This window comes from Mustela erminea, chromosome 13 (assembly GCF_009829155.1).
Source record: "Mustela erminea isolate mMusErm1 chromosome 13, mMusErm1.Pri, whole genome shotgun sequence".
In the NCBI taxonomy this organism is placed as follows: Eukaryota; Metazoa; Chordata; class Mammalia; order Carnivora; family Mustelidae; genus Mustela; species Mustela erminea.
Genome location: NC_045626.1, coordinates 16,940,276 through 16,967,896, shown reverse-complemented (window position 1 = coordinate 16,967,896; position 27,621 = coordinate 16,940,276). Strand labels below are relative to the sequence as shown.

General features: G+C 46.2%; 1 protein-coding gene and 1 long non-coding RNA gene across 8 annotated transcripts in view; one reads left to right on the top strand and one right to left on the bottom strand.

The window, feature by feature from the left end:
* The window catches only part of NEDD4L (NEDD4 like E3 ubiquitin protein ligase), a 327,498-nt gene that overhangs the window by 287,177 nt on the left and 12,700 nt on the right, over nucleotides 1–27,621 (top strand). For all 6 annotated transcript variants that reach the window (XM_032310031.1, XM_032310032.1, XM_032310035.1 and 3 more), the window contains 8 exons: nucleotides 1,012–1,089; nucleotides 2,569–2,623; nucleotides 7,937–7,995; nucleotides 14,967–15,032; nucleotides 16,974–17,203; nucleotides 18,956–19,077; nucleotides 21,548–21,618; nucleotides 23,257–23,352. In XM_032310031.1, coding sequence (XP_032165922.1) covers nucleotides 1,012–1,089; nucleotides 2,569–2,623; nucleotides 7,937–7,995; nucleotides 14,967–15,032; nucleotides 16,974–17,203; nucleotides 18,956–19,077; nucleotides 21,548–21,618; nucleotides 23,257–23,352 — 777 coding nt within the window. The remainder of the gene's footprint in view (nucleotides 1–1,011; nucleotides 1,090–2,568; nucleotides 2,624–7,936; nucleotides 7,996–14,966; nucleotides 15,033–16,973; nucleotides 17,204–18,955; nucleotides 19,078–21,547; nucleotides 21,619–23,256; nucleotides 23,353–27,621) is intronic.
* Nucleotides 12,393–27,521, bottom strand: LOC116571736. Of its 2 annotated transcripts, none has more exons than XR_004277967.1 (5): nucleotides 27,456–27,521; nucleotides 19,139–19,277; nucleotides 15,144–15,207; nucleotides 13,261–13,346; nucleotides 12,393–12,591 (listed from the first exon to the last, which is right to left on the bottom strand). It is a non-coding gene; the product is annotated as an uncharacterized LOC116571736 (long non-coding RNA). The 2 variants fall into 2 exon arrangements; XR_004277966.1 differs by lacking the exon at nucleotides 27,456–27,521 and adding an exon at nucleotides 21,261–21,511.

The window sequence follows — 27,621 nt, the reverse complement described above, 5'->3', positions numbered from 1 at the left end:
TAATCTCAGGCTTATTTAATTGACCGTGTGCTATTCTGAGTTTTATCATTTGTTTCCTAATCTTTTGAGTTTAAAGCATGAATTCTCTGAAGTTCATTGTACTTCATTGGGTCTGTGTTCATGAGAGGGTGCTCCCAGACTCTGGGTGAGGGCTTTTCAGGCAAGTTCTCCTGATCTCGCAGCTCAGTGTCCTCATCTAAAGGAGCAGAGATCATGTGTGCACAGCCTTCTGATTGACACCTGCCTGTTCTTTGTCAATTATAAAGCATGACCCAAGATGCCAGAGCACAGATTTCTCCTTTGTTGTGTTGGTTTGTTTTGTTTTTTTTTTTTCTCTTTTGTTGGTTCTTCGTAGTATCTTATGAGCCATATCCCTTAAGAGAAATCTTTGGCAAACTTTTAAGTATTGAGACATAAATGAGAATCTCATTTACAGGACCGCATCAGGAATCTCAGTAAGGTTCTCTAGTTAGGGGTAGGAGGTATCACGTAATGAGGCCACCAAACTCTGGCCAGGACACGACTTGACCCTCAGATCAGAGTCACAGATCAGGGAGTAGAAGGGCACAGTAGGAAGCTTGGGACCGATGGGAAGGCTGGCTGCCCTCACCCGCAGCTCAGTAGCAAAGAGACATGTACACACCACCATCCCCATCCCCTCTGTCCAGGAGAGCCTCATCTGCACAGCCCCCTCCGTTGTGGTTTCCATAGTAACCTCTCTGCTGGGACTCTCTTCCTCTTCACCTGCTAGAAGCCTCAGGGGAAAACACTTCACCTTTAATTGAAATACCCTCACTGTTCTGCTTTCACCAAGGACAGGAGAAGAATAAAATCTTCCTTGAGAGCTGGTCAACCAGCTTTCCTATACAAAGAGAAGACCTCTCTTCCCCAGGGCAGGCAGGCAAGCCTCTCCATGCCCTTGGACTGCCCTGCTCCAGAAGGGGAGGAGCCGGTGACATCGCATACAGAGTCCCTTGTAACGTCCTCTGCCTTTGACGTTTTTTCTTGCAGGAAGATCCACGCCTGAAATTTCCAGTACACATGCGGTCAAAGGCATCTTTAAACCCCAATGACCTCGGCCCTCTTCCTGTGAGTACGCTGGAGACATGCAGACTAGTCTCAAAGTATTTATCCATTCATCTGCGCCATGTTGATGGAGAGACCCTGTGGGCCTTCTCTTTCTCTAGGCATTTTTAGGTTCCATTGGTCTTTAATCGCTTCATAGAATTGGGTGCATGGCTGAATTCCAAAAGCACATTCAGTCGATGCCCTGTACTTGTGAAAGAGGTTTCTGAATGTTAACAGCTCAGAGAAAGTAGACCCTGTAACTAGAATGTCAGAGGTGGTCTCCACACGTGACAGGCCACTGGCATCTATTTTCTAACGTTGCAGCCGCTCGGTTCCATCCGTCCTGCTAAGGCAGTCACTGGAACAGAAATATTGAAAACAGTCGGAGACAAAGGAAGTAATCACCGACCGTTTCTGTAAATCATTAGCCTGCAGATGTATTTTAAGTTTTTCTCTCCTGTTGAGGACTGTCTATAAAGTTTAATTTCTTTGATAGTTTATTGTCTCTGGGGGGCCCAGGTGGGCGTTGAGCTCTGTTTACTCCCATGTTGGGCTGGATTGAAACTTTACTCACTACTTCCTCAGCCTCCCCCCATCCACAGTCAAAAAACCATACGAGGGCAAGAAGGTGGGGAGACTCGAGGCTCCTGTAGAACGGGGGGTGCTGGGAGTTCTCGAGGGGATTTTCCCAGCGCCAAGAACCTCTCCGTTGCCTGGCCTGTGGTCTGTGGTGGCACAACTTGAATCTAGAAAGGTTAGGGGTCAGTTTTCGTTCCTCGGGCTTTACACAAAGATCCCTCCCTCTCCAGAACTGTCTGGTTCCTGGGTTGAGATGGAAAGAGCCTGGAGAGAGCCAGAAACCAAGATCAGATACGAAAGAATGCGGGTTGTCATCCCGTGTTGGATCCCTGAGTTGTAATAGCAAGTAGGCACCGTTCAGATAATGAGGGCATTCTGGCCTTCCGTCAGAAAAAATACCCAAATCTATTTCCTGAGTCCAGAGAGAGAGAGAGAGAATCTCAGTGGTAGGTCCCTCGGCCACGCCGTGACAGGACTAAAGCCTCTGGCTCTGCATGTTTAAGTCAGCCTCCCTTCTCCCTTCAGTTCTCGGTATGAGCTACTCAGTCCTAAACCCGGCTGTTCCGTGGAACCCCGGAGTTGCTCTTGGAAGCTTTTGACAGAGCAGGCCCTGCTTCCTGGTCATCACACAGCCAGTGAGGACGCCAGAGGCTGGCGGACACATGATATAGCGTGTTGATAGATGTTGACGGGTTAACGTGAGATGTTTGCGGTTTGTTCTTAACCTGACAAGAACCCTGGAAGAGAAGAGCCAGAAAGTGTCCTTAGAGTGTTTAAATTTAGCCATTGAGATCGATTGATGGATTTACTTACTTATTTATATACTTATTTATATACTTATTTATTTATTGGAACTGTTATCTAATGGTTGTATATTTTCTTTCTTTCTCTCTCTCTCTTTCTCTTTTTCTCTACCACCAGCCTGGTTGGGAAGAAAGAATTCACTTGGATGGCCGAACATTTTATATCGACCACAGTAAGTAGGCTCTTCCATGGGCACACAGGCATGGCAGGTGGAGGGATGGGGGAGACGGAATCATCCAGATGATAGTGAAAGGCGTGTCATTTTACTCTTCGTCCAGGCAGCCAGGTGTTCTGTGGCGAGAATGAGCCCAGAGAGTCAGTGCCCTCGTACGGTACTGTGCATCCCTTCCAAGTTTGCCTGAAAGGAGCCCATCAAGCTTTTACCCAATTTGATCTTGTGACCTATTAACTTTTTTTTTGTCCCATTAAAAAAAATTTTGGGTCAATAACCCCTTGATCTCTGCGCTTTTAATAAATACACTCTAGTAATAGAAAATAAGGTTAGAAGTAACAATGGAGTCAAAAATCTGTGTGTGAGCCATGCTGAAAGCAGCATGTGTCCTCAACACCACCATCAGAGGTCTTACGGCAAGAAGCCCATTCTGACTTATTTTCTATTCATAGCATGTGCCTTTGCACCCAACACACTAATCTCTGTGTAGTTCGTATCTTGAAATTACAGTTACTCCAGCACCTGTGAATAAATGTGCGGTTTCTCATTTCAACTAAAAGTTAAAATAATGAAGGTTTCACTTTTAGCCAGTGTTGTTTTTGGGTTTTGTTTTTAAGGCAACATGCCCTCCATGGTAACATACTTGTATATCCCCCAGAACTTCTAGAATATGTGTATGTAAGAGAAGTCTCAGTTCTGTTGAGAGGCATGTGCAGCTGGTCGGATTTTGTCCTGTGTTTTCATTTGGTTCCTAAAGATCAGCGAGTCGGCCTCAGGTTTCTCCAGCGTCGCATTCTCTTAACTCATCAAAAGTCCCCCGGGGAGCGGGTGGCTGGAGAGTCGGACCACGGGTGTCCTCAGGAGCTTGACAGACTTTTTATAAATTAAGGAGCCCAGTAGTTGAGACTTAAACCAGAAGTAGAATTCCTAGGGCTCTTGAGAGAATGGGCTACCTTTGGTTAAAATTCAGTAATTCAAGGTACATAGGCTTAGTTTTGTCTTTGACAAGTAAAAGTACTAAGGGTTTGTCTGCTTTCCAGAGTTTTACGGTGAGCCTAAAATTGCTACCATAAATGTTATAAAACGTGTGTACTGCCACTTTTTCCTCTAATATGCTGTTTGTTATAATTCTACTCCTAACATAATTTGTTAAGGGAGGGGAGACACTCTTTTTTCCACAAAAAACAAATCCTCTTTTAGTTTTAATGCTTTGCAGTTTCAGTTTTCAAAGGTAGGTACAAATGATAATGATCTTTTTCTTAAAATCTTAACCAGTAGCCTAACCTTGGTCTGCTACACACAGAATATCTCTCACAGCATCGTGGCCATGTTCTGGCTGGTGACCTGACATTCAGGTCAACCTGAAAAGAATTTTATGAATGTCCTTAATGCCACGGCCCCCAACAAGAAAAACTCTATTGCAAAAGTCCATCCTACTGTACATGAGAAATAATAAAGATCATAGACCATTTTCCTAGTGCTATGCGTAGATTAGTATAATGCAGAGTAGATGCTTAATGAACAGTAACTTGAAGCTAATTCACGGAGGGTCCGTGGTGAAGGCGTGAGGCAGGTGAAGTCCTTGGTCGGAAAGTGGAGAGAACTCGCCTTGGGGAAGCAGCAGCCAAGCTACCCCTGCTTCTGTTCGTCAGGAGGCAGGAGGGGGTAGTTCTGCTAAGTGTCTGGGCTCTTCCTCCTTCGGGACCGGTCCAGCAGCCCCTCCCAGCACTCAGGCCCTCCCTTCCCACTCCCCTTGCCAGAACAGACCACCTGTCGGAGGCTCCTCTTTGCTCCCGGGGATGGTATAAACCACATACAGTGCCTGGTTGATCTGAGCTACAAAAGGTGGTATTTTCAGTCCTTTCCGTGGAGATTAAAGTTTGCCTTTGCTCTCTACCCTTCAAAAAGGGTCTCTGAACCAGAGAATAGTGGAAATGAGTAAAAACTGCGAAAGAGAAAAGATCGGTTTAGGATAACCTCGTTTGCTGTTGATGCAGCGTTTCTGCCATTTCTCCCGTTTGTCAAGGTTTACTCAATGGAAACCTATAAAGGGATACATGTCAGTGAAACAGTTAACTTCATGTGCTGCTTCACCAAAACCTGGCCTGTGAAAAGCACAGAATACATGTCTCTTTAAGAAGCTCTATCGGGGGATGCCTGGGTGGCTTAGTGGGTTAAGCCGATGCCTTTGGCTCGGGTCATGATCCCAGAGTCCTGGGATCGAGTTCCGATTGGGTTCCTTCCTCGGCAGGGAGCCTGCTTCTCTATCTGCCTCTTCCAGCCTCTCTGCCTGCTTGTGTGCTCGCTCTCGCGTGCGCGCGCGCGCTCTCTCTCTCTCTCCCTCTCCCTCTCCCTGTAAATAAATGAAATATTTAAAAAAAAAAAAAAAAAAAAGCTCTGTCAGGCTGACAGGTGCTCTCCAGATTGCCTTTCCTCACCTGGTAGGTGATGTTTTAAGAATGCCTTTACCTTCCAGATGAGCTCTCCTTCCAAGCAGTTCCCCCACATCAGATTTCTTGAAAAATTCCGCATCTCCCTTTGCTGTCCTGCCGCGAGCAGGGCAGAAGCCATGCCATCCCTACACATGGCATTTTACTGTGCGGCCTGTTGTCTCAGGACAGATGCAGAGTCGTCCTGTCTCCATCATCACCAGCACACAGGAGTGCACACGAAGGATAAAGACATCAGTGCCCTTGTCCTTTAAACAACGAGGCTATCTATTTTTGCTTTATAAACTCTTGAGAAGTCAGACACTTTCAGGATTAGAAATAACCATCTTAAAGACATCATTTCAGAAGAGCCAAAGTATTGCCGTTTATCAGATAGCTCCTGTGTCGAGCCTGGGGTAAAAGGTTAAGGGAAGATCTTGAACCAAATCTGCCTCTCTTAGGGGTCGTGTGGTTCTTAAAGATCAGGGATGCCCTTCGTCTGCCCTTTGTCTCAGTCCGTGGCCACAGGTGTCTGAGACACAAAGCTAGAAGAGGAAAGAGAATTCCAGTAAGGCTATAAGATCCTATTTTCGTCTTTCTTGCCAGCAGTCTTAGCAAACCTGTTAACCGTAGCTGAATGAACTGAGTTTGTAATTCTTCTTCATTCTTGTCCCTTTATTTCAAATACAATGACAGCATAAAGCAAGTTTACATTCAGAAGTTCTGGAGAATGGATAAACGGCCACTTCACATTCCTGTCCTGTATTGACAATACTTAGCTTTAAATCGATCTGCATGGTCACCACATAGAAACTTGGGAGCCCCAGGAAGCATTTGCAGTGTTGGGTAGAGGAGTGAACCAGCTTTGAAAAAGCAGAACAAGTAGAGACCACACTAACTTGCCACGTGGCCTGGCGCCAGGGCTGGGGGGCTGGCTGCAGGAGGGCCTTAGGAACAGATGAGTTTTTGGATGGATCCTAAGTGAGGAGTCAGATTTACCCAGGAAAGCCCGGTGGAGAGCGAGCCCTGGAGGGAGAAAACAGGCAGGTGTATGAAGGTGTGTGGACTGGGCCACAGTCCAAGTGCTGTGGTGGGGCAGCAAAGGGCCAGGGCTCCGTGGAGGCACGTGGCTCCAGTCCAAGGGTGTTGACCAGGGGTGGGAACATAGGTCCCTTCTCCTGGCAGGAGGGAGGCCCTAAGGGTTTTTCTGGAGGGGCCTGACAACGGTCAGATTTGTTCTTTAGAAAGATCCTCATGGCAGAACTACCGAGGAAGGCTCGAACTGGGCTGAGTGAGCCCAAGGCCAGGGAAACATAGGGCAGAGTCCATGGAAGCGATCCGCCCTCCAGGAAGCAGCTTTCTCAGTGAGACGGGGGACACAGCTTGGCGAGCGTCGGAGGAGAACGGCCAGGGCGGATAGGGATGGGGCCAGTGCCGGGTTTGAACCCTGGGAGCGTTCTGGTGCTGGCATTTGGGGGTACGGGAGGAATGGGTTTTGTTTCGGGAGGATTATGAGTTTGGTTTTGGTCAAGTTGGAGTTGAGGTTGCCATGGAAATGCGGGCACACGTGTCAAGGGTAGATCTGGATAGACTATGGGAGGCGCCATGTGTGTGTCGTCATCAGTTAACTTTAGCTTCGACCCAGGTAGCTAGGTGATGGGACTATGGTCCAGGGAGCTGTCACTCAGCTGTAGTCCCTTTATTTGGTTTTCTTTCATTCTCTATCACAATGGCAACTTTTACTTTCCAGATTTCTTATGTATGAGGTAAGGGACTCAAAATGCCTTTTGCTTCCATCAAAGTTCTCTAAGACCATTGAAATGTCTCATGTACATTTCCTGCCAACATGAATCTAGAATCCTGTGCTTCAGCAGTGGATTTTAAAACTTGACCTCTACTTTCGTTAAAATAATTAGAATACCAGATTTGGAGAAATTTCTGCTACGGTCATTAAAACCAAATTTTTTGCTTAATCTTATCCGTCTGTTTACAGGATATGTAGGAAATGAGCAGAATCCATATTTTTAATTTCCTGTTTTTTTTTTTTTTTAACCAGCTTAGATTCCCTGAAGTCCCAGAGAGAACCCATTGGCCCCCAGTCTTCCCTCCCCGTATATTTCACGCGAATCCATCCCTGCCTCCCACACACACTGCAATCCTATGGCATAGTCCGAAAACCCACGTGATTTGGGGCACCCAGGGCACCATGTCACCTGCACCCCTGGAATAATTGCACAGGTGCCGTTGAACAGTCTTGCTGACACTGACTCATTTATAAGAAAGAAACGCACTTCTTGCCAACGTGACCAAAAGGGAAACCTTTTTCTGTCCTCTTCATTGGCTCTATCTGATGCTCATGGTTGTGGACTCCTCAGCTGCTCTGATTTTTGTGTGCCCATGAGTAATGGATCATTCGTTGGTCCAGTGTAGGATTCTTAGTTGAAAGCAGTTTGCCAACACTGTAAGCAAAGAAAAAAATACTTGAAATGAGAAAAATCATGTGTGTGTGTGTCTGTGTGTGTTAACTTTTTAGGGACTAAGATTTGTTGTGCCTTTTTTCAGTTAAAGGGAGATCAAGATCAAGTTATAAACCCTTGAAAGAACAGGGGTTTATAATTGAAATTTTGGCAGGCTTTCTTGCCAAAAACAGTGTGAATAGATGGTTTGGCTTTCGTCGTGCATTTTTGATGGAGTGTTGTGGACTAAACAGTATTGGGGGAGGGGCTGCCGTATAGACTAGGTGCTCTTCTAACCCTGAAATGCTAAGTTACTCATTTTGGGGGACAACTTTTGAAAAACCCAGAAATAATTCAGTTTTTTATAACATTTTTGACACAATAGATTGGAAATGCTGATTTTTTTTTTTTTAAACATTAATTTTCAGATAGCAAAATTACTCAGTGGGAAGACCCAAGACTGCAGAATCCAGCGATTACTGGTCCGGTCAGTATTCTCAAGTTTTCACTCTTCGGTGTAATATTTGGGTTGCATCTAAACACATATTTCTGGAGTATGGCCGCTTCCCCAGTGCCGGGGCCTGGGGTGGTTGGCTAGTTCAGAATGGTCCTCATCTCCTCCTCACTTGAATTCCTGGGTGGGATCCAACTGCATTTGCCTTTTCGAAGGGCTTTCACTAGAAAGGAAAAGAAAGTGCTTGGCTAATGGTAACAAAACTAAACGTTTTCTTTTCACATTTGTAAAAAGGTGGATTAAAGGTCCAACAATTAAAATGTTCTCTCTTTTTATACAAAGCCAAGCCCTGTATCTGTAGCGTTCTGTCCTTTCTTTTGGCCAAGGGTGGTAAATGCGTGCTAACAAATTTAAGCTGTATTCTGACTCTCTTCCAGCGTGGGACGTCTGGAAAAGTTTGGGTGAGGTTGTAGCCAACCTCTGGAGCTGGCGGAGTTAAGAACTCCTGTCTCTGCTGACCCACTCAGTTCCTCGCAGCCCCCACGTAGACGCCGGGCGCAGAAGGAAGCTAGGTAGAGCGCCCTCTTAAAGTCCTGCCACACGCTGTGTTCATAAGGACTTGGTACCAAACACCACGTGGGTGACGGTCACCGGCAGGGAATGGACCAGCATCTCTGGCCAGTGTTTATATGAGTGTGGGGAGCTAATTTGGAATTACAGGAAACATGTGGCCTCAGCAAAGTATTGCAGACCTGGGAATCTGCTAAAAACTGGAGGAGGCGCAAAAGGAAAGAAAGCATATTGAGTGCTGAACTAAGAGGCCATTAAGTATTTTTAAAATACTGCTTTTGTGGCTTTAATCTGATTCCATTCAAATTAGGTTCTCAATTAACAAAGGTAAGTCCATTTGAAAACGTGAAAGGTAATGCCATGCAAACGTACCTTTGATATTTGACATCCCCTTAGTTTAAATTGTTGGATTTGTTTATTGGCTTTGTTCAGCTCCTTTGCTACTGTGTAACGCCAAGTGCCCAATCATACCTCAGTTAAAACAGCTGCTTTTTATGTGACTTCAACACCTGGCTTACTACCATGGCTTCCTTTTGATACATTCACAGTCACGATAAGGTGTTAGAGTCCTGTTTTCTCTTCTACATCCTCACAAACAAGGTATTCAGGAATCAGTGCAGTTTTCAAGTGACAGAGGACTTCTGACATAATTCTGAAGCCTTTGGAAACATCTCTATCACTTAACTGGTCATCTACCTTTACTCAAACACTGTTAGTTCTTACTGGTGTTGAAAATTATTTAGCATCATATATCCAAGTAAATTTGACCCAAAGAAAGATCCTTTTTTTTTTTAAAACTAACAAAAGAGCCTTGTTTTATTCTTTCATTAGTAATAGGGATGCTTCTTTCAGGAAGAACATGTATATTTAGGTAATTATCAACTTAATACAGACAGCTGGCTTTTGTTGTCATTCAGTTCTGAATATTTGGTAATTTCCATGATTTCTTTCTCTCCTTGACTTACAAGCTATTTAGAATGTGCTTTTCGTTTCTAAGAGTATGGAAGGGTTTTTGCCTATCCATTTCTTACTAATTTTCCAATTTTACTGCATTGTGGTCAGAGAATATTATCTATGGAATATTGATTACCAGATATTTGAAACTTCCTTGGCAGCTTGGCCATTTTTTCTAAATGTTCCTTTTGTGTTTGAAAAGAATGTGTATTCTGTCTTTGTTGGGTATAGAGTTCTTTACATGTCCATTAAATTAAGCTTATGGTGTTCAAATTATCCATTTCCATCACTGCTTTTTTTTTTTTTTCCTGGCCGTTCTGTCTAACCAAGACAGTAGTGTCGGACTCTCCGATGGCAAGCATGGCTTTATCAGTCCATTACGTTCACTTTCTCTTCTTTACTATTTCCCTGGTATGACTTTCCTCCCACTCAACTACCCGTATTTTTCCCCTTTCCTTACCTTCTGTCAGGTTGAGGAAGTACCCTTTATTTCATTTTGTTTTCTATACTTGCTTTGAAGTTGTATTTCCTATTTCTGTGCCTCTGGTGCTTACATTAAAGTTTTCAGTCAACGTACTTCATGTCAAAAGTAATAGCTCCGTACTCACCTCCTGAGCAAGGTAGGACTTGAGGGAACTCTGACGCCATTCTTCCACTCACTCTCCATTGTTCGGCAACATTTTAAAACTTTCCGAAGAGCCATTGATATTTTACCCATTTCCACAACAGACAACGTGCTTATTTCCTTCCGGTGTGTGTAGACAGATTTCTGCGCCCACATTGGTTCTTAGACCTGCTGTTTAAACACCAGGTTATCCTCCATATGAATATGGTTCCTGTTTCTCAGAGTGTTGTCTACAGATCAGCAGCATCAGAATCATCTGGAAGCTTCTTAGCTGTGCAAATAGGGGTGTCCCAGCACAGGCCTGCTAAAAGTCAGCGAGGTCTGTGTGTGAGCACCTGCTCCCACGGTTGGCCTTGCCGCTCAGGCAGCACTGTCCGAGAGTGGGAGCTCTTCGTCTGAAGGGAGGGCTTATCTGACCTCTCCGTTAAACGGCAGTTGAGCTCTAGAAGCCTTGGCCAACAGTTGTTTTCCTAAAACTTTGGAGATTTTCTTTCTTGTTTTCCGACCTCCACGACTATTGAGAAGGTTGTTGATTGTCATTTTTTGGTAGGTAAATCTTTCTTTTCTCTGGCAATTTTGAATTTTCTCTGCAACTTTGGCACTGTATCGTTTTACTCTCATGAACCTAAGTGTGGATTTCTTTATATTGATTCTGCTTTGGACTCACTGTAATTCTTCAGTATGAGGACCCTGTCTTCCCTCCATTCTAGAAGATTCTCAGCAGTTATTTCTCACATACTCTATCCTTGCCATTCTTCCTGGTTATCTGTACCAGTATTCCTCCTGGGTATGTGATTCACCTTTACCTTCTGTCTTCCTAATCTCTTAGCTTTCCTGTTTTCCATCTCTCTTAGCTTTCCTGTTTTCCATCTCTCTCCCTTTCTCTCTGTCTCCTTCTCTCCCTCTCCCCCTCCACCCCCAGCATCTATCTCATTGCTGTGTTGCGGGCTCAGTTCTCAGCTGATTCTTTCTTATTAAGCTTCTTATAACCTGCCCTTTACCAGTTCATTGTGTCTATTCTTCATTAACTGTGTTTAATTACTCATCATTCTATTGGGTCTTCTTAAATTTGCTTGGTCTTTTCAGTTACTGTTACTCTGTCATGCTCTTTCATTTTTTATTTTCTTTTTTAATTCATCCATAGCTCTCCGATCATTCTTAAAATGCTTATTTCGTATTCTCTTTCAGATTATTCTGTTATCTCTGAAATCTCCCATATGTCGTGTCTGTAGACTCTCCTCCATGCTAGTACAGTTTAGTTCGGTTTCTAACCAGTTTCAGTTTATAATTTGTGTGTGTGCGCTCATCTTTTTTTTTTTCTTTTTTTCTTTTCCTTTTGTTCCCGCCCCCCCATGAGGCACTTATAAGACCTGGCTTGTGTTTACCGTGAACTTCTTAGCTTGGGATCATGCAGACCCAGTTACTAGAACTGTGGACTTCATACCCACTTTGGTGTAGGCTTAGAGTATGACTGTATTACAGGTCTGTTTCTTTTTGTTTTTCTCTCGTTTGTGGTCCTGGACAGAAGGTAAGCTTCCTAACAACTTTCCTGGGCTGGCGGGTAGTTTTCTTGTCCCCATGTCAGATGGAGGTTTTAAGCAGGGAACTCTATTCTTACTCCCTAGGTCGTGCAGACTATAGGCCAACTTCTGTGCCCCTCCCCCCGTGAGGATTAAAATCCCAGCCCAAGCACCAAGTCTAGGTCCAATGCCCACTTCTTTAATTTTAAGTCTTTCTGCTTATCTGGAACCTCAAGTTTCTCTTTTCCCCCAAGTTTAAAAAAAAAACCCAGTTTCGGGGGGCGGGGTGCCTTCCTGTGGCGGCCAGCGCAACATTACTGTAAGTCAGTAAGCTCTCTGTGTTCCAGGCATCACCAGCGCGAGTGTTACGTGCTGTCCGTGCTTGCTGCTCTTATGAATGCTCTCATGTTGGTGTCACGCTTTGTACTTTGCTGAGAACTTCATAATCAGCTGCTTTGACCATTCAGAGCAGGTCCCCTCCGGAAGATAGGGAAGACGATGCTCTTCCCAGTTTGTCAGCAGCTCAGAAAATTAATTGTGTTGCCCTTAGTTCCAGCAAATGCCAGAAGTGGAAGTCGAGCGACAGGTGTGCTGACCTCTCCCCTCAGTCTCCGTGTTGGACACGAGCCCTCCTCCGGAAGGAGCTCTGGCACCAGCTTGGCTAGGATGGACAGAAAATCCTCAAGCCCAGCTTCTGCCACAAGGCAGCATGTCACCTTTGCTCAGAATAGGAAACCTATTTAATAAAGAGTGAAGGGCCTGAATCAACAGGCACGTTAAGTTCTGAAGCAGGCTTTATTTTATAAGCTAGATTGCAAATAAGAAAATAAGATGCCACATTTTCAAGAGCGGGAGTAAACGGTCTGGCCTGTCCAGTACAAGACATGGCCAGCCTACCCTTGTCATTGTCTTCAGAGGCTCCACAATATGGATGTCTTCGTCCTGCTCTGCTGTTGACATCTGTTGAGAATATAAAAACCTCCTTAATCTTCTTTTTATTCATAAGAACTCTCTCTAGAGAGAAAAGTATTGGAGGAAGATAATGATTTTTCAGTTCTCATGCCTCATTCCCCAGAAAGAAAGACCAGAAATACCTCAGCATTTTATTTCCTCGCACGTGTAATCAGCACCTCCCAGTTATAAGGCAGACAGAAGAGAGAGCTCAGGCTGGGGGCAACATTTTAAAATACATCCCCTCCCCCTCCCTGTCATTTAAGACTCTTGAACTTAAATTTTAAGCCTTTCTTCAACATTTTCAGGGAGCACACAAAACCAAAAAGTAAGAGCTGGGGATCACAGAATTTTGGAAATGGAAGAGCCTTGAAGTGCATCTGGTCCATTTCTTCTTAACTGTGAAGAAATTCTGTGGTCAAGAGGGTTTGTCAATGGCGAGCTGGCATGGGGCTCTGCCTGACAAGTCAGGTCCGCTAAAGCCGGCCTGAGGCAGTGGAAGGGCCTGGCTTTGTTCAGCTTTACTTTCCCTCTGTCACTGTTAAGTGTAACTAAGAGCATCGGCTGAACACTTTCCTTCTCGAGACTACACACATTGCTTTTGTCCCTCCTGTCACTCTGCTCAGATGTCCCTTCCACAGAGCTGCCTTCCCTGACCACTTATACCAAGTAGCTTACTGGGCGCTCTCTCTCCGTTTTTCCTCAGTACATTCACCACTCTTCATGTATTTCCTACTGCCTGTTGCACATAGTAGCTTGCAAGCCTGGCGAGGGAACAGGGAAAGAAATCATTGGTTGAGATAGCATTACTTCCCAAGCACCTCAGATGCCCAGCACGTAGTAGGTGCTCAAGAAATGTCTGTTGAGTGACTCAGTAAAGGAACCACCAAATAGTGAATATACAGGAAGTCTTAGTTTGTAATGGGCTCTAGTGTTAGTAAAGCCAAAAACATGAAAATGTCTTCATTGGCTTATGTCAGAACATTGGGTCCTTTCCCTTATGTTGGTGGTTGTCCAGATATTGGCAAAATTTCTGCCTTTTCCAGAATCAGGACATTCATACATGGTATCATCAGACTAAACAGGGCCCAAAATAAATATGATAATGTGGTCAGATCTAGAGCTCAATGGAAAATCAAATGAAGAATGGCTTAAAAACTTCAGAACAGACCCCAGGTACCCTAAATTGTCCTTAGACTGTCCTTAGGACACATGAACACTTTGTCTTTATTGGTCTTGAACTACAAAGCAAAACACTGACATGACTGTTGTTTTCTATAAGAGTGGTTATTTTTGTTTTGGCTCTTGTTTGTGTGATTGTGTCTTAAAATAGTATGAAGGAGGGAAGCTTTGGTTCCTCACTTTTCCTCTTTCTGAAAGTGTAAGGTGGCGTTAGGCTTGGAGTCTGGAGACACTTGCTAAGGATAAGTATATTTTATTAACTTAGCCCAAAATGATATCGGCAAAACTGTTCTTGCCCAAATTCATACTATTTGTGAAAAAGCAATGAGTTTTTCTGAGTACGAAGCTTGTCCCAGTTATGTCCGTGTGTGTGCAAAAGCCAATCTTTTCTGCTTCATAAAAAAAATTCGAAGCCTTTTCAGGAGCCTGAAGTCAGGGCTCTGGCTCTCAGATACTGTGAGCTACTTTACAACATCGCAAGTAAAGAATGTAAAGGACTACATTAAAATGTTATTACTTCGCCAGGAGAGATTCTACAACTTTTGAGTAATGATCGCTAACTTAGTTACTGAATCCCCCATCTTTGGTACCATCACTCTGCTTCCTAGATAAGCTATACCACATTTAAAGCAATCCCTGCCCGAGACTACTAACTAGTAAGAGGCAAAACTTCTGATTCCTAAACCGAAGATGTTTCCGGAATGCTGTCTACCTGGTTTTAGAACCCTGGACAAGAGTATCCAGTCACTGGCCTTGTCATTTTATTTCCTCCCCGTGGTTTTTAAAAGCATGGTTAGTCTTTTCAAAATGACCACATAGGTCATTTTGGGTTTTGTGTTAAAAAATCATAACCAGTAACTTTTTCCTAAACTTAAAACAACAAAAAGGTTACACCCTGACTCCCATTTAGACCAAAGTCACATGGACAGTGCTTTGCTTTATGTGACAAATCCCCAAAAATGATTTCTTAAATATCAGTACCGTTGTTTTCAGGGGTGAAAGCCTCCCCCAATACAGTGCTGATTAGCCTCAATAATTTCTAGAACTTTCCCGTGTAGACATTATATAAATTTCAGTGATAATATGGAGAGTGAGAACTGTAAGGTTTATGATTTGTGAAATTCTGTGAATGTTGGCTCGGTATACATAAAATTTCAAGAGTATTTGTTTACATTATCTATATTTATAAATTTATCTTCCAGGCTGTTCCTTACTCCAGAGAATTTAAGCAGAAATATGACTACTTTAGGAAGAAATTAAAGAAACCTGTGAGTAACATGCCTTCCAAAAATGCTGTTTTAGTTCTTTGTAAGTGACCAAAGTGACTTCAGTGAGAACAACTTGTGTGTTACCGTTGTGTGTACACTAAAAACAGTTACCTTCCTTTTCCCATTGTACTTTGATCCACCTGGCTCTTCAGTCTGAATTTTCTTTTTAAGAGACCTGGTAAGTGAAGACTGACTTAGCATTACATATCAAATCAACCTGAACAGTTACGTCTTACATAATACATCGCAAGGTAAAAATGATCTTAATGGGATATAAAATAATTAGGGACCTACTGGGAATATGCGGGGAAGCCTACAGTGATCGTCTTGAAACCTGACCCTACTCAGAAAAAGGTTCCTATCCTTCCCTCCCCATTCAAAAGTATAGTTTTAATTATATGTATAACACAAAAAAATTTTTTTTAATTTTATTTATTTGACAGAGCGAGACAGCAAGAGAGGGAACACAAGCAGGGCGAGTGGGAGGGAGAGAAGCAGGCTCCCCGCCGAGCAGGAAGCCAGATGTGGGGCTCGATCCCCAGACCCTGGGATTGTGACCTGAGCCGAAGGCAGACACTTAACAACTGAGCCACCCAGGCACCCCAGCACAAATACAGTTTACCGTATTAAATTATAATATTTGGCATGTTAGGAGCGAGTATAATTTTCAGATTGAAATTCTCAGTGGGAAGCCCTGTGAGGTGTTTACAGGCCACGTTTTAAATCACAGTATTACACTTCTACTGACACCATCCTGTGGTCCATCCCTTCCTGTTGTTCCCACCCCCATCCCCACCCCCCGCCCCGGGGTCTTCAGCACTGTGTCTTCTGTCTTCCTGTTTGACGTCACCTCCCTGGTACAGATTCCGTCTGTTTTCCCCTCAGTGCGTGTGCTCGTGGTTTCTGCACCGGCCATTGTTTCTTGGCTTCCTCCCCTCGGGAAGAGGCAGTGTTAGGCACAACTCCCCTCACCCCAGTCTGCCCAGGTGTCATCTTGGTCTCTCCTGCTCCATGGCCTTGGTCGATGCCTCTTTTCTGGGTCTCCATGATGGCCAAGGCACTGGGGACACACAGGTGCATGGGGCACAGTCTCTGCGTCGGGAGCTCCCACTTTGGGTCTTCTCCCCTCCAGCGTGCTGATGCAGGTAGCCCTCGGAGAGCCGCTTTTGCAGTGGCTCTGTAACACACACGGGAAATTCATCAGCGTTACTTCGTGAGTATCCTGCATGTCCCCCAGTGGCCGGGGATGACTCTGTGGATAAGAGCATGTCCCGCTCTGGCATCCTGCCAGGGCGTCCGCTGTCGGGGCAAGGCTAACCCTGGTCCTCCTTTTTCCAGGCAGCAGTGATTCACAGCTTCCCTTAAGGGCCTGTTCATGGTCACGTTCTTTAACTGTAACCTTTGTGTTGCTTTTCCACAACCTGGTGTGATCCTTGAGGGCCCGCCTCTCGTGGCAGCAGAATTAGCCTGTAGGCATGGGTCACACGGCCCAGCTGAAGGCCGGGCCAGAGTTGAGAAAGGGTCTCCCCTGGGCCGGATGGGGATGGTTTTGTGGGTTATGATGACCTGGACTACCATCCCTTTCTTCGGCAGAAGCCGTATGGAGAGTTGACCATATTTCAGAGGCCAGCAGGTGGATGGGTACCTCACAGCTATTTACGAAAGGGGGAGACGTTGACTGTCCAAATTCTGCTCCGTATCGTTTCTTGTGCCTCTGTCTGACGGCTGCTGGGACACGCTCTGTGTATCTTGGCCACACACAGTGAGGCGTGCTGTGTGTGTGAGGAAATCCCTGAAGGACGGACGGACTCTCTGTTGGAGCCCTTCGTCTCTGCTTATTTGAAGACTGCTGTCATTTCTACTCTTTGTTGTTTTTCTCTGTTCAAAAGTCGGATGCGTATTTGCTATATGATTTCGTGCTTGTTTTCTTCTTTCGTGTAGGCTGATATTCCAAATAGGTTTGAAATGAAACTTCACAGAAATAACATCTTCGAAGAGTCCTATCGGAGAATTATGTCCGTGAAAAGACCAGATGTTCTGAAAGCTAGATTGTGGATCGAATTTGAATCGGAGAAAGGTCTTGACTATGGGGGTGTGGCCCGAGAGTGGTTCTTCCTACTGTCCAAAGAGATGTTCAACCCCTACTATGGGCTTTTTGAGTACTCTGCCACGTAAGTATGCCGAGGGCACTCAGAATGTGCTCCCTCCCCACCAAAAAGGGTTTTATTTATAATGAATTTAAACTTAATGGGAGAATGAGTGGCTCAGTCATTCAGGACGAACTAACACTGCTGATTTCAGAACCCCCCCGCACCCCACATAAGTCTTGAACGGGTTTCCACTCCACATGGTGAAGTAATGCACTCTGTGAACACCTAAGAATGATTTTTCCCTTGTCATTCGGGTTCATGTAATCAAAATGGAAAATGTGCTGGGTACTTCTGGTGAGGAACAAGAGGCAATGTTCATTAGTAATGCTGTGCTAAATTGGGAGCATTTGTCAGTGTCAGAATTCCGAAACTCATCATCACGTCAGGAACAAGGACAGTTTCTGAAGTTCTGTTACTCAAAGGCAAATGATCCGAACTTCGAGGACCCATTCTTCAGGATCTAGAGTACCATCTCGGTCCTGTAAAGGAAGAAACAGATTCTCCCTCGTATTAGGATTTCATCTTCGCCAAACACGAAGCTGAGACAGACTTAGTTGCTTTCTCAGGAATCAAACACCCATGGCTTACACAGCTAGGCACTCCTTCCAGGCTGTGGAGTCTCCAGAGACTTAGGCTAGGTTTAGGCTTGAGGCCCCAGTAGAACAGTCCTTGACCTTGCTGAAGGGCAGCCTGTGCTGTAAGGGGACCTGGGTTCTCCTGCATCATCTACCTGGTGCTGCTCCCCTGAGAGCTCTTTTGGAAGCCAGTCTCCACGCCCTCCTCGGTTGCTCTAGCCAGGAATTCCCATTTTGGTTTTTTTTGTTTGTTTGTTGTTGTTCCCAAGTCCCATGAGAAAGCCTGCAGTGTGAAATTGATAAAAACCATTGAAGTGGAGGGCAGGGTAGGGAGGCGTGACCCTTATCTCTCTCCCACATTCCCAGAGAGACACGACCTGCCCTGCCGCCCAGGGATTCTGTGGAGCCCCTTTTGAAAACCACTGATCCTCCAGATCTTGAGACCAAAGACAGATGAGTAGCTACATGTGAACATTTTGAGGTTGGCGTTGTTGAGACAGCCGCGTGCTGCTCCCAGTGTTCTTGGAGCCTTTCCGGGCAGAGTAGTGGTCAGACAAGGGTTGGGTCCATCGGAAAAACTTTGCTCTCCAAACCAAATGTCTCTCAAAGGAATCAACCCTCATCCTCACAGAGAAAACCCGTAGTACTCACGTCATTGGGAATCGACACACGGCCCTTCTGATATATGGTGTTCCTCATCCTCCCAAGATACTTGATTGAACCGTATGAAATTGACATTTTTTGTAGAGTAAAAGTAGTCAGATATCAGCAGTTTCTTGCAGTGTAACTTACATAGTGCATGTGCGCCTGCTTTGTTAGACCTCAGTCGGTCACAGCGGGGCTAACTAGACAGTAAGTTGTGTTCTCTAGCATTCCCATTGGGTACAGTGTTCGCAGGTGCACCATGCACGTCTAAGGACGGGTGGCAAAGGAGAATTCAGACTGTTGAGTTTCTTATTTAAAAGTATGATTGTGGGGTGCCTGGGTTGCTCAGTGGGTTAAGCCTATACCTTTGGCTCAGGTCATGGTCTCAGGGTCCTGGGATCGAGCCCCACATCAGGCTCTTTGCTCAGTGGGGAGCCTGCTTCCTTCCCTCTCTCTGCCTGCTTGCGATCTCTGTCTGTCAAATAAATAAAATTTAAAAAAAAATCAAAAATAAAAGTATGATTGCGCTTTACCTCTCTCTCCCTCCCCAAAGGGACAACTACACGCTTCAGATCAATCCCAACTCTGGCCTCTGTAACGAAGACCATTTGTCCTACTTCACTTTTATCGGAAGAGTTGCTGGTCTGGCGGTATTCCATGGGAAGCTTCTAGATGGTAAGTTACTGAGATGTCATGACGTAACGGAAATAAGATGGGGCTGTCTGTGGTTCCTTACTAGGCGTCGTATCTTCACATTGCAATTTTAAGCAGAAGTTTCACTGATTCTCTGGAGTTGGATAAATTCGTTTTATGGTTTGCCGTGAAAGAGGTGCTTTTCCCTGGTGTCATCCTAATTTGAGCACCGAAAACAGTGTCTGCACATTTTAAAAAAAAAGAAAAAAAAATTTTTTTTAACCTTACAGCGTGAAGCACAGAACATTCTGTATTTGCACATTTTCTGTGTTTTCCAGAATAACTTTTTTTTTTTTTAAGCAAGAGGTAGATTTGGTGACAGATGGAAAAGCTAATTGAAAAGTTAATTTAAATGATCTAATCCATCCAGTATCCTGCTATTGTTCCATTTGTCCCTGAATCATTACTTTTGAATGCAAAGAGATTATAAATAATTTCAAAGCCGTGCTATAACCAATGAAGACCTCGACCCTGGGATCACCGCTAAAACAGACGGCACGGAAGAATCTCATTATTACTCAGAGCATGTAAGTCATGGAAGAATTTCAAGGCACACTCACAGTTAGAAGTCAGACTCCCTCCCTGGCTGGATGCATAGGCTTAGTTAGAGGAGAGACCTATGCTGGGTTCTGACACTTCAGAAGCAGCACCCATAAGAGGGCCTCGCAGAAATCATGGGTGAGGAGGTGGAGTCAGAAGTATCTTTGAAGGGAGAGCCTGGGTGGCTCGGGTTGAGCATCCAACTCTTGATTTCAGCCCAGGTCATGAGATAAGCCCCACAAAGGGCTCTGCGCTCAGCAAGGAGGCTCAGCAAGGAGGCTCAGCAAGGAGTTCGCTCGTCTCCACTCTACCCCTCCCGTCCACCAGCTCGCTCACTCTCTCATAAATAAATAAAAGCTTCAGAAATACCTATTTTTGAAGAATTTGGGCTTGATACAGTTGAGGATAGGCCAAAAGTAAAATTTGGGGTCAAAATTGTAATTACCATAGAAAATGAGGTTTCATGGGGAATTAATGTTAATTGTGTTTATGGAACCTTAGATATTCCAATCAATAATTGATGTCCCCTCTGTACTTTTCCTCTTTCATGTGTTTCTGCTGGTACTTGCTAGTTGGTTTTTGATCTTCTCATTTCATATTTTCAGTTGAGAAAGTAAACATTATTTTTCTCGGTTAGAAGGAAACTGCCCTTGGTATTTTTGTACATATAAAATACATACATATATAGTGTGTGAGAGTCTATTTTACTTTGCAGCTTTGGGGTCATGGCATAGATTACTTCAGCCTATGCAGATTCATTTCAGCCTTAGAGGTCCGTTTACTTACCTTCTGCCAAGTGAGAAGGCATTCTTAGTTACTCTGGAAAAATCTAGAAAGTAGAAGATAGGATCCTGACCTCAGTGAACTTCTGTTCTCTTGGCTGGGGGGGGCAGGAGAATCACAGCACCAGGAGAGGGTGTCTTGGCTGGAGGGTCAGGAGCGTTTGACCATGATGTGTTTGACCTCGGTGGGGTGAGGGGGTAGGACTTGCACAGGTAGAAGCTGGTATGGCTTAAGGACAGGGACTCTGGAGGAAGTAGCAGGGACGGGCAGGAACGTGTCAGGGAGTGGAGGAGAATGCCCTAGGGAATTGCGGAGTTAAGAGCCAGAGTGGTCAGAATGGTGAGTGCCCCAGGAGCCACAGCCTCTGTTCTCTGAAGGTCCGCCCACCCCTCCCTTCTGCTGGTTTACTCCTTTCACCACCTTTTACCTCCCTAGACCCCGAAGGTAACTGAGCCCCCAGCGTTGGGAATATGTAGCAGAGCTCTGTGATAGATCAGATGGGGGGGGGGGCGTGGTGAGAGGGAGGGAGGAGGTGGCGTCCAGGGATGCCGGCTTACGTCGGGGTCCCTGCGGGCCACCTGTGTGGTGGTGGGGTCCATCGCCAGAGGCCTTCATCCCCTGCCCTAGAAGACTGCACAGCTTTCTGAGTGGTCTCCCTCATTGGCCATGTGCCGCCTTCCTGGTTTTCTCCCCATTACTGCCCAAACAGTGGTCCCCAAGTGCAGGTGGAATTTTCACCTGGCTTTTCCCTGATGACTGATCCCTGCAGGCGGTGGCCTGACTCTCCAGCCCCGTCTCTGGCCTGTCCTCCCAGGAGGCGCTGTGCTTCCGCAGTGGCCCACCTTGGCAAGTCTCCTTTTGGTCCCCTCTGCTTCCACTGCTCTTTGCCCTCCTGTTCATGTGCCTTGTTTGAGCTGCAGACTCCTGCGTGGCCCGGAAGAAGCTCTTTTTCCTCCTCCCAGAAGCCTTTTGACCCCTCCCTGCTCTAGTGTCCTTCCTGAGCCCCGCCTTCCCCTAGGCCATGCCTGGCCCCTCATTCAGCCTGAGGGCGGCCTCACTTCTGTCTCGTGCTCTGATGCAGGGCACTGTCAAAGCTCTGAAACCAACCGTATCTTTCCACCCGTCCTAGGTTTCTTCATTAGACCATTTTACAAAATGATGTTGGGCAAGCAGATAACGCTGAATGACATGGAGTCTGTGGTGAGTAAATACGGAGCACGGCCGGGCATCGTGGGCCCCCGTGCCTTACAGAGGGGTAGCTGAGGCCACGTTGTAGCCACAGTGATTTTTGTGGGTGTCATCGTTCAGTTTGAACAACGGGGAACGTTGACTTGTTCAAGAAGGTAATTGAGCTCCCTGAGTTTTCTAGTCAGTAAATCGCTGTTCCCTGGAGTTGTGGTGTTGGAGGCGGCTGTAGACTCCGGTCTCCGCCCCCTCACTGACCCAGAACTGGTTGGACCAGATTAGATCCACGGGGCCACTGGCGGTCCCGCGGCAGCTCTTGCTTTCCATCGAGGACTGCTCCCGCCAGTGTTGAGAGATTTCGTCGACCGCCCCTTCGTTTTCTGATCTCAGCACAGAGCAGGAGCAGAGGCCAAAACATAGATAAAGGGACGAGCATGTACCCTCGCCCCGATGCGACAGTGACCGGTACGGTGCCGGGGACAGGATGAACCCAGTTAGAGGAGGATGCTGGGAGACCTTCTGAGACGGGATTTGAGTTTTCACGTTGTAGTCGACGTACCCATTTTGTCTAGTCCGACCATTGTAGGGCCGGAAGGATTTTCTATAAAAACAAAAATGACGCTCTTCCCAAAATGTACTTCCTGCTTCTGTTTTTCTTTTAATTTACGCATCCCCCCACCATCCAGCTCTGGCGAGCATAGGAGTATTTGCCCAAGTGCCAGCGCACTCACTGGGCCATCAGGAAGCTCTCTGTCCCCTTAGGACATCTGCCTCGCTGCTTTCACATCCTGTTACTTGACGAGAAAGCACCTGCATTCCCTTGACCTTGCTGCGGTGTGATGGTGTCTGTTAGATGGTTGGGCGTGGGAGCCGTGCTCTCCTCGCTTACCGGCATCCGTCGGGGCTCCGCTCACCATCCCCGTGTGAAGGGAGCGGGTGACGCCCGCGGGGCACCAGAACCCACTCAGCTGGTCTTCCCGCGGGCGAGTGGCTCCCCAGAGCCCGAGCACCAGCCTGAGATGGCTCCTCAGCTTCCACCTTTAACTTACGCTTTTATAGCTGGGAACGTAGAAATTTCTCTTCATGTCTAAATTGTATACCATCTCCTGACGGTTGGTGTGCACATTCCCTTCTGCCTTCCCGGAGCCTGGCCGGTGTGTCCCCGATCCCAGGCCCTTGGGCCTTATGTTCGGCTGTGACACCAGAGCAGCCTTCCTGTTTGCTTACAGGACTTGCAGAGCCCAGTAAAAGCGCAGGAAGGTGGTATAAAATCATTGGTATTTAAGTAGAACATTCTCTGTCTTTTTTGTTTTCCTCTGATATTTTCATCCTTAAAAGATGGGGAGTAAATTGATCTCTCCATGGTCAGCTTGGTAATGTACCTTCTGCTGGGCCAGAGCAAGTTGCTTTCTCTATGCTTCATGGAGGACAGCATTCGAGTCCAGTCCCCTGTTACCACCAATACATTGGTTTGATTTGGTTTATATTTTAAATGACCAGGGAAGAGAAGGTTTGGAGCAGAGCAAGACACCTGTTAGTGACTAGTAAGCCTTGAGCATTCTGAATGGGATTACGTAACAAGGACTTAATGGCATGAATAAGTCAAATGAGTTTTGGGGAAGGAAGACTTAATTTCTGTGTGATTTTCTATAGGATAGTGAATACTACAACTCTTTGAAATGGATCTTGGAAAATGATCCTACTGAACTGGACCTCATGTTCTGTATTGATGAAGAAAACTTCGGACAGGTACGTGTGGGGCTCTCCTGGCTCCCTCTTTGACTTTCAGAATCTTGGCTGCTTCACAGAAGGGCTAGGCCTCCGCTGGGCAGTTAAATCACCTCGGAGAGTTTCAGATGTTAATTAGCATCTCATCATGTTGGTACCTCCTGTCCTGCCCAGAAACTAAATTCCGATCACAGCCCCTTCTCTCTACCTCTCCTTCCCTAGAAGTTAGAGATTCTGAGGCCTCTGGGGCGTGAGGTCCATCTCCTTCTCACAAATCGGAATATGACTGTTTGGGCCTTGGTTTTAGCATTGAAGTACTTCAAAAAATAGTACGTATATATCGTGGTTTAAGTACATGACGAGGAGAGGTGATTTCGGGGGGCCTTTAATGGTTCTTTGGTCATGATGGGAGTTGTCTTGTGGGGTTCAGCAGGCACGGATTTTTGTAGCGTTCCCTTCTTTTTTGGCACGCACGGTGTCATTAGACTAAATTCATCATAAATGTCCATGTCAAAAAGGTAAAGTTGCCTGCTGAGAATTCTCGTTACCATCATAAAGTTCCATAGGATGTGTTTGTCTTAAACCCAGAACCTTCCATTCATTTGTCCCTGGTGATGACAGTGCTTCTTGGGAGGTCTTATCTGATCCTGGTCTCTGTCCTTTCACGAGAGCCGAGACACGGTTCCCATCTCCCAGAGCAGATCTCCATGACCAGGGAGCCTGTTTGAAGGTTGCCGTATGGGAAGTGAAACGAGTCTTCCTTACTGCTTCAGGGGTTGTTAAAAGTGGACTCTGCTGTCAAAAACCACCTGTCCCTTTTTATACATTGCGGTGCTCAGCGGTGTAGGTGAAGCCAGGAAATCAGGTGCCTGCCCTTTCGGGTCCCCTGTCTTCGAGAGCAAACATAACCATGCAGTTTGTCTGCTTAAAAATTCTTTGTTGATTTTTCTGTGACCCTCAGGGTAAATTGAAACCTTTTTTTTTTTAAGCATAGCTTATGACCTGACACTGTCCACCTTTAGCCTTGTCTTTTGACTCCTCCATTTGCTCACTTTGACAACCATAGTGTGCCTATGACCTTGTCCCCAGAGATATTTCCGAGCCAGCCCCTGTCTGTGCAGCACCCTCCGCGTTCCTGCGCAGTGTCCTCCCCTCTCTCAAAACTCTGCTCAGGCTGTCCCCTAATCATTGCTAATCCACTGTCTCCTGGGAGCTGACCTCAGTCGCCTTGGCGCCTCCAGCACTTGGTGGCCCCTGAGACCTGCTTATTGAGCAAATGAATGATGGTGGTAACCTAGTTGGTGGTTGTTGTTTTTTTTAACTGTTAATAATGTAGTAAGTAACAAGCTCTGAGTGTGAGAAAACAAAATAATTTAAATTGCTGTGACTTTGTTTTGTAAGCAGGATCCACTTAAGGGTCTTTACTGCCAGTTTTCAAAGGATAATACACGGATAATCATCCTGGAACTCTGTCTTCCTTTCATTTCTAACACAGAGAGGAAGGAGTAGGAGTAAATGGGAAGAGGTGGGGGGAGGGGAGGGCTTCTGAAAGGGCTCTCCAGGGGCCAGAATGAAAAAGGCCGAGAAACTCTGCATAAGGGAAGGAAATGAGTGAAAGGCAGACACTGGATATAGGAGGAAGGGTGTGCAGCAGACAGGGCAAGGTCCTGGCCGAAACTGGGAAGGGCAGAGGCTCTGGCTCCTCAAAGGCCCAGGTCAAGGAGCTAGACCGATGACACCTGTGGGGTAGAAGGGGAGGTTGACTCGGATGCCTCGTGGCTGCCTTTCATGTCTGCTTGGAGAGAGGCTGGGGAGGGTGAGGCGGCTTGGCCCCCTGAGGCTCATCCCGCGGGGTACGGGGGACACATATCCTGTCAGCAGCTGGGTGTTTGCCCAGCAGTGAGCAGCGCCCCGGGTTGGGGCCAGAGGCAGATGCACCTTGCTCTGCCCGAGTCCCACTTAACTTGAAATAATCCAAGCAGTTTCTCAGCAGACCCTCACACATTCGACATACAGCACCTTGGGAAAAGCTGGGGGATGTGTATGAATCCAGAGCTTTAACCTGCCAAGGAAGAGGGTCTAGATTTGTGAGAGTCCCATCTCTGATCTAATTTATAGTCTTTGTGAAGAAGAGAGGTGACTTTGTACTCAAGCCAGTAGACTTTTTTAAAAACGGGGATTTTTTCAGAAGCACATTCTGAGCACCTCCTGTGGGCAAGCACTGGGCTAGTGTCCTTTACATCGGGTCCTTGAGTTCAGACACAACAGCGATGACCCTGGCCCAGAATAGGTGTTCACGAGAGGTGGGGAGATGGTGGGGTGGCAGGAGGCCACTCTCCACTTCCTGAGTCTCCCCTCTCCACGAGAAAAGGACAGCAATGGCACCTGCCTCGTGGGGACTGGCCCGTGACTTCTGTGATGAGCACTGCACCCGGAGCACGGGAAGCGGCCTGTGTCTGGCCCTACGCAGCCTGTCTAAAATGTGGAACTGAAAGCACAGCCAGAATGGCCCACTCAGATGTTGTCGGTGAGGAGCCCGAGCAGAAGGGAGACTGACCACAGAAAGCTTGAACTGAAAGACATTGCTGGCCGGGCTCGGGGAGCAAGACCTGGAAACCAGCCTTCCCTCCCTGCCAGAGAGACCCGCAGCCAGAGTCAGCCACAGACCCGGATGGCTGCCCCCGGACTGGACTGCTTGCTTGCCCTCCTTACGTAACACAGTATGATCCCCCCACTTTTTTTTCTTTCAAAAACAATTGTATTCGTTTATCTGATTACAAAATACTAAAAGTTTAATATATGTAAAGCTACTGCAATCCATCGCTCTTACCACCTAGAGAAAATTTGCGATTAAAATTTTGATGCCTTCCAGAACTACTCTTCGAAAGCACATGCATACAAGACTTTCTATTTTTACAGAATGAAATTGTGCATTGTGTACACTGCTAAAAATCCCAGATACCTTTCTGTGTCAGGTCAGGAAACGTGAAGGTAGGCCATTGTAAGGGCTGCACTGAATTCCATGTCGTAGACTGTACCTTTTCTAGCTCTGCCAAGGGCCCTTGCTGGGCATGTAGTCTGTTTTGTTACTTTGCTATTTAGGCAGCATAATGATTATAATCTTGAAATATACATTTTGTTCTTCTGTCCAGTTTTTTCCCCTTGGTATAAATTCTAGAAGAGAAAGTATTATGACGAAGGATGCTGTGCACATTAAATTTAGTTTGATGCCTGTTGCCAAACCCAAAAGGTTTGAAGCAATTAGATTCCTACCAGCCGTGGAGGGAGGAACGGTTTCCCTGCGGTCGGCAGTGCGGGCTGCCTGCTCTTTTCTCGTGGCCAGGTGTTGCTGTTGGAGGCACCAGACGTGTTTTTCTCCTTGCCCCTCCCCGACCTCGCTGTCTCTGGTCCATCGTCTCCTTCCAGAACTCTCTGGAAATTGCAGCTCCTGGAAAAAATTCTTAGTATTGCCGAACTGTGCTGAAGACCTCTCAGTACCAAGAACTGGGCTTGGATTAATGAACTTGTTTGGTGTGGATCAGATGGGAAAAGTCCATTCCTGAGCAGGAATAACATGACAGTCTTTGGGAAGAAAAGGAAAAAGCATCAGGAGCTATTTAAAAATGCAGTGGTATAAATGAATACGGTCCACAAACCTCCAAAGAGGTTATAGTCCAAGAAATGTCCCCACCTCACACCCTAAGCGTGTAAGTGTGCACCATCCTTGAGGATTGCCCCGGCCCCCCGAGGCCGGGCGGGCAGTCACAGCGAGAACCAGGCGAGGAGGACAGCCACGGAGAAGGGAAAGCGGGCTGGAAGGAGGGGCTTGAAGAGAACGAGAAACACGGTAACAGTTGAAATCCACATCGCGGACGGAAAAAGAGCTGAAGTGACATCATAGAGTGGAGTTCGGCCATGGCATGGAAACGCCAGATCTCTCCCCAAATAAGAGGAAGAGAAGAAGTCAGGAAACGTAAACTGAGCAGTGATCCTGTTAATCTGGAGACCACTGGGAGGCGAGCAGGGGCTGTGTCTCCGGGTCACAGTGGACCCCCTGCCCAAGCAGGGTTCATCGGTGCTCCAAATCTCTTCTCCCTCGTGAGGCATGTGACCCGCAAACTTACCAGGAAAACCCTCTCCACGGGCTTGGCTCACTCTGAAGTAGCCAGTGCTGCTTAGAAAAAAGAGGAAAGGGTGATCCTGACGGATCGTGGATGTGGCTGTCTTTGATTAGGAGACATGCAGGTGGTATTTAAAATTTAAAATGTTTACAAGAGTAAACTACATTTT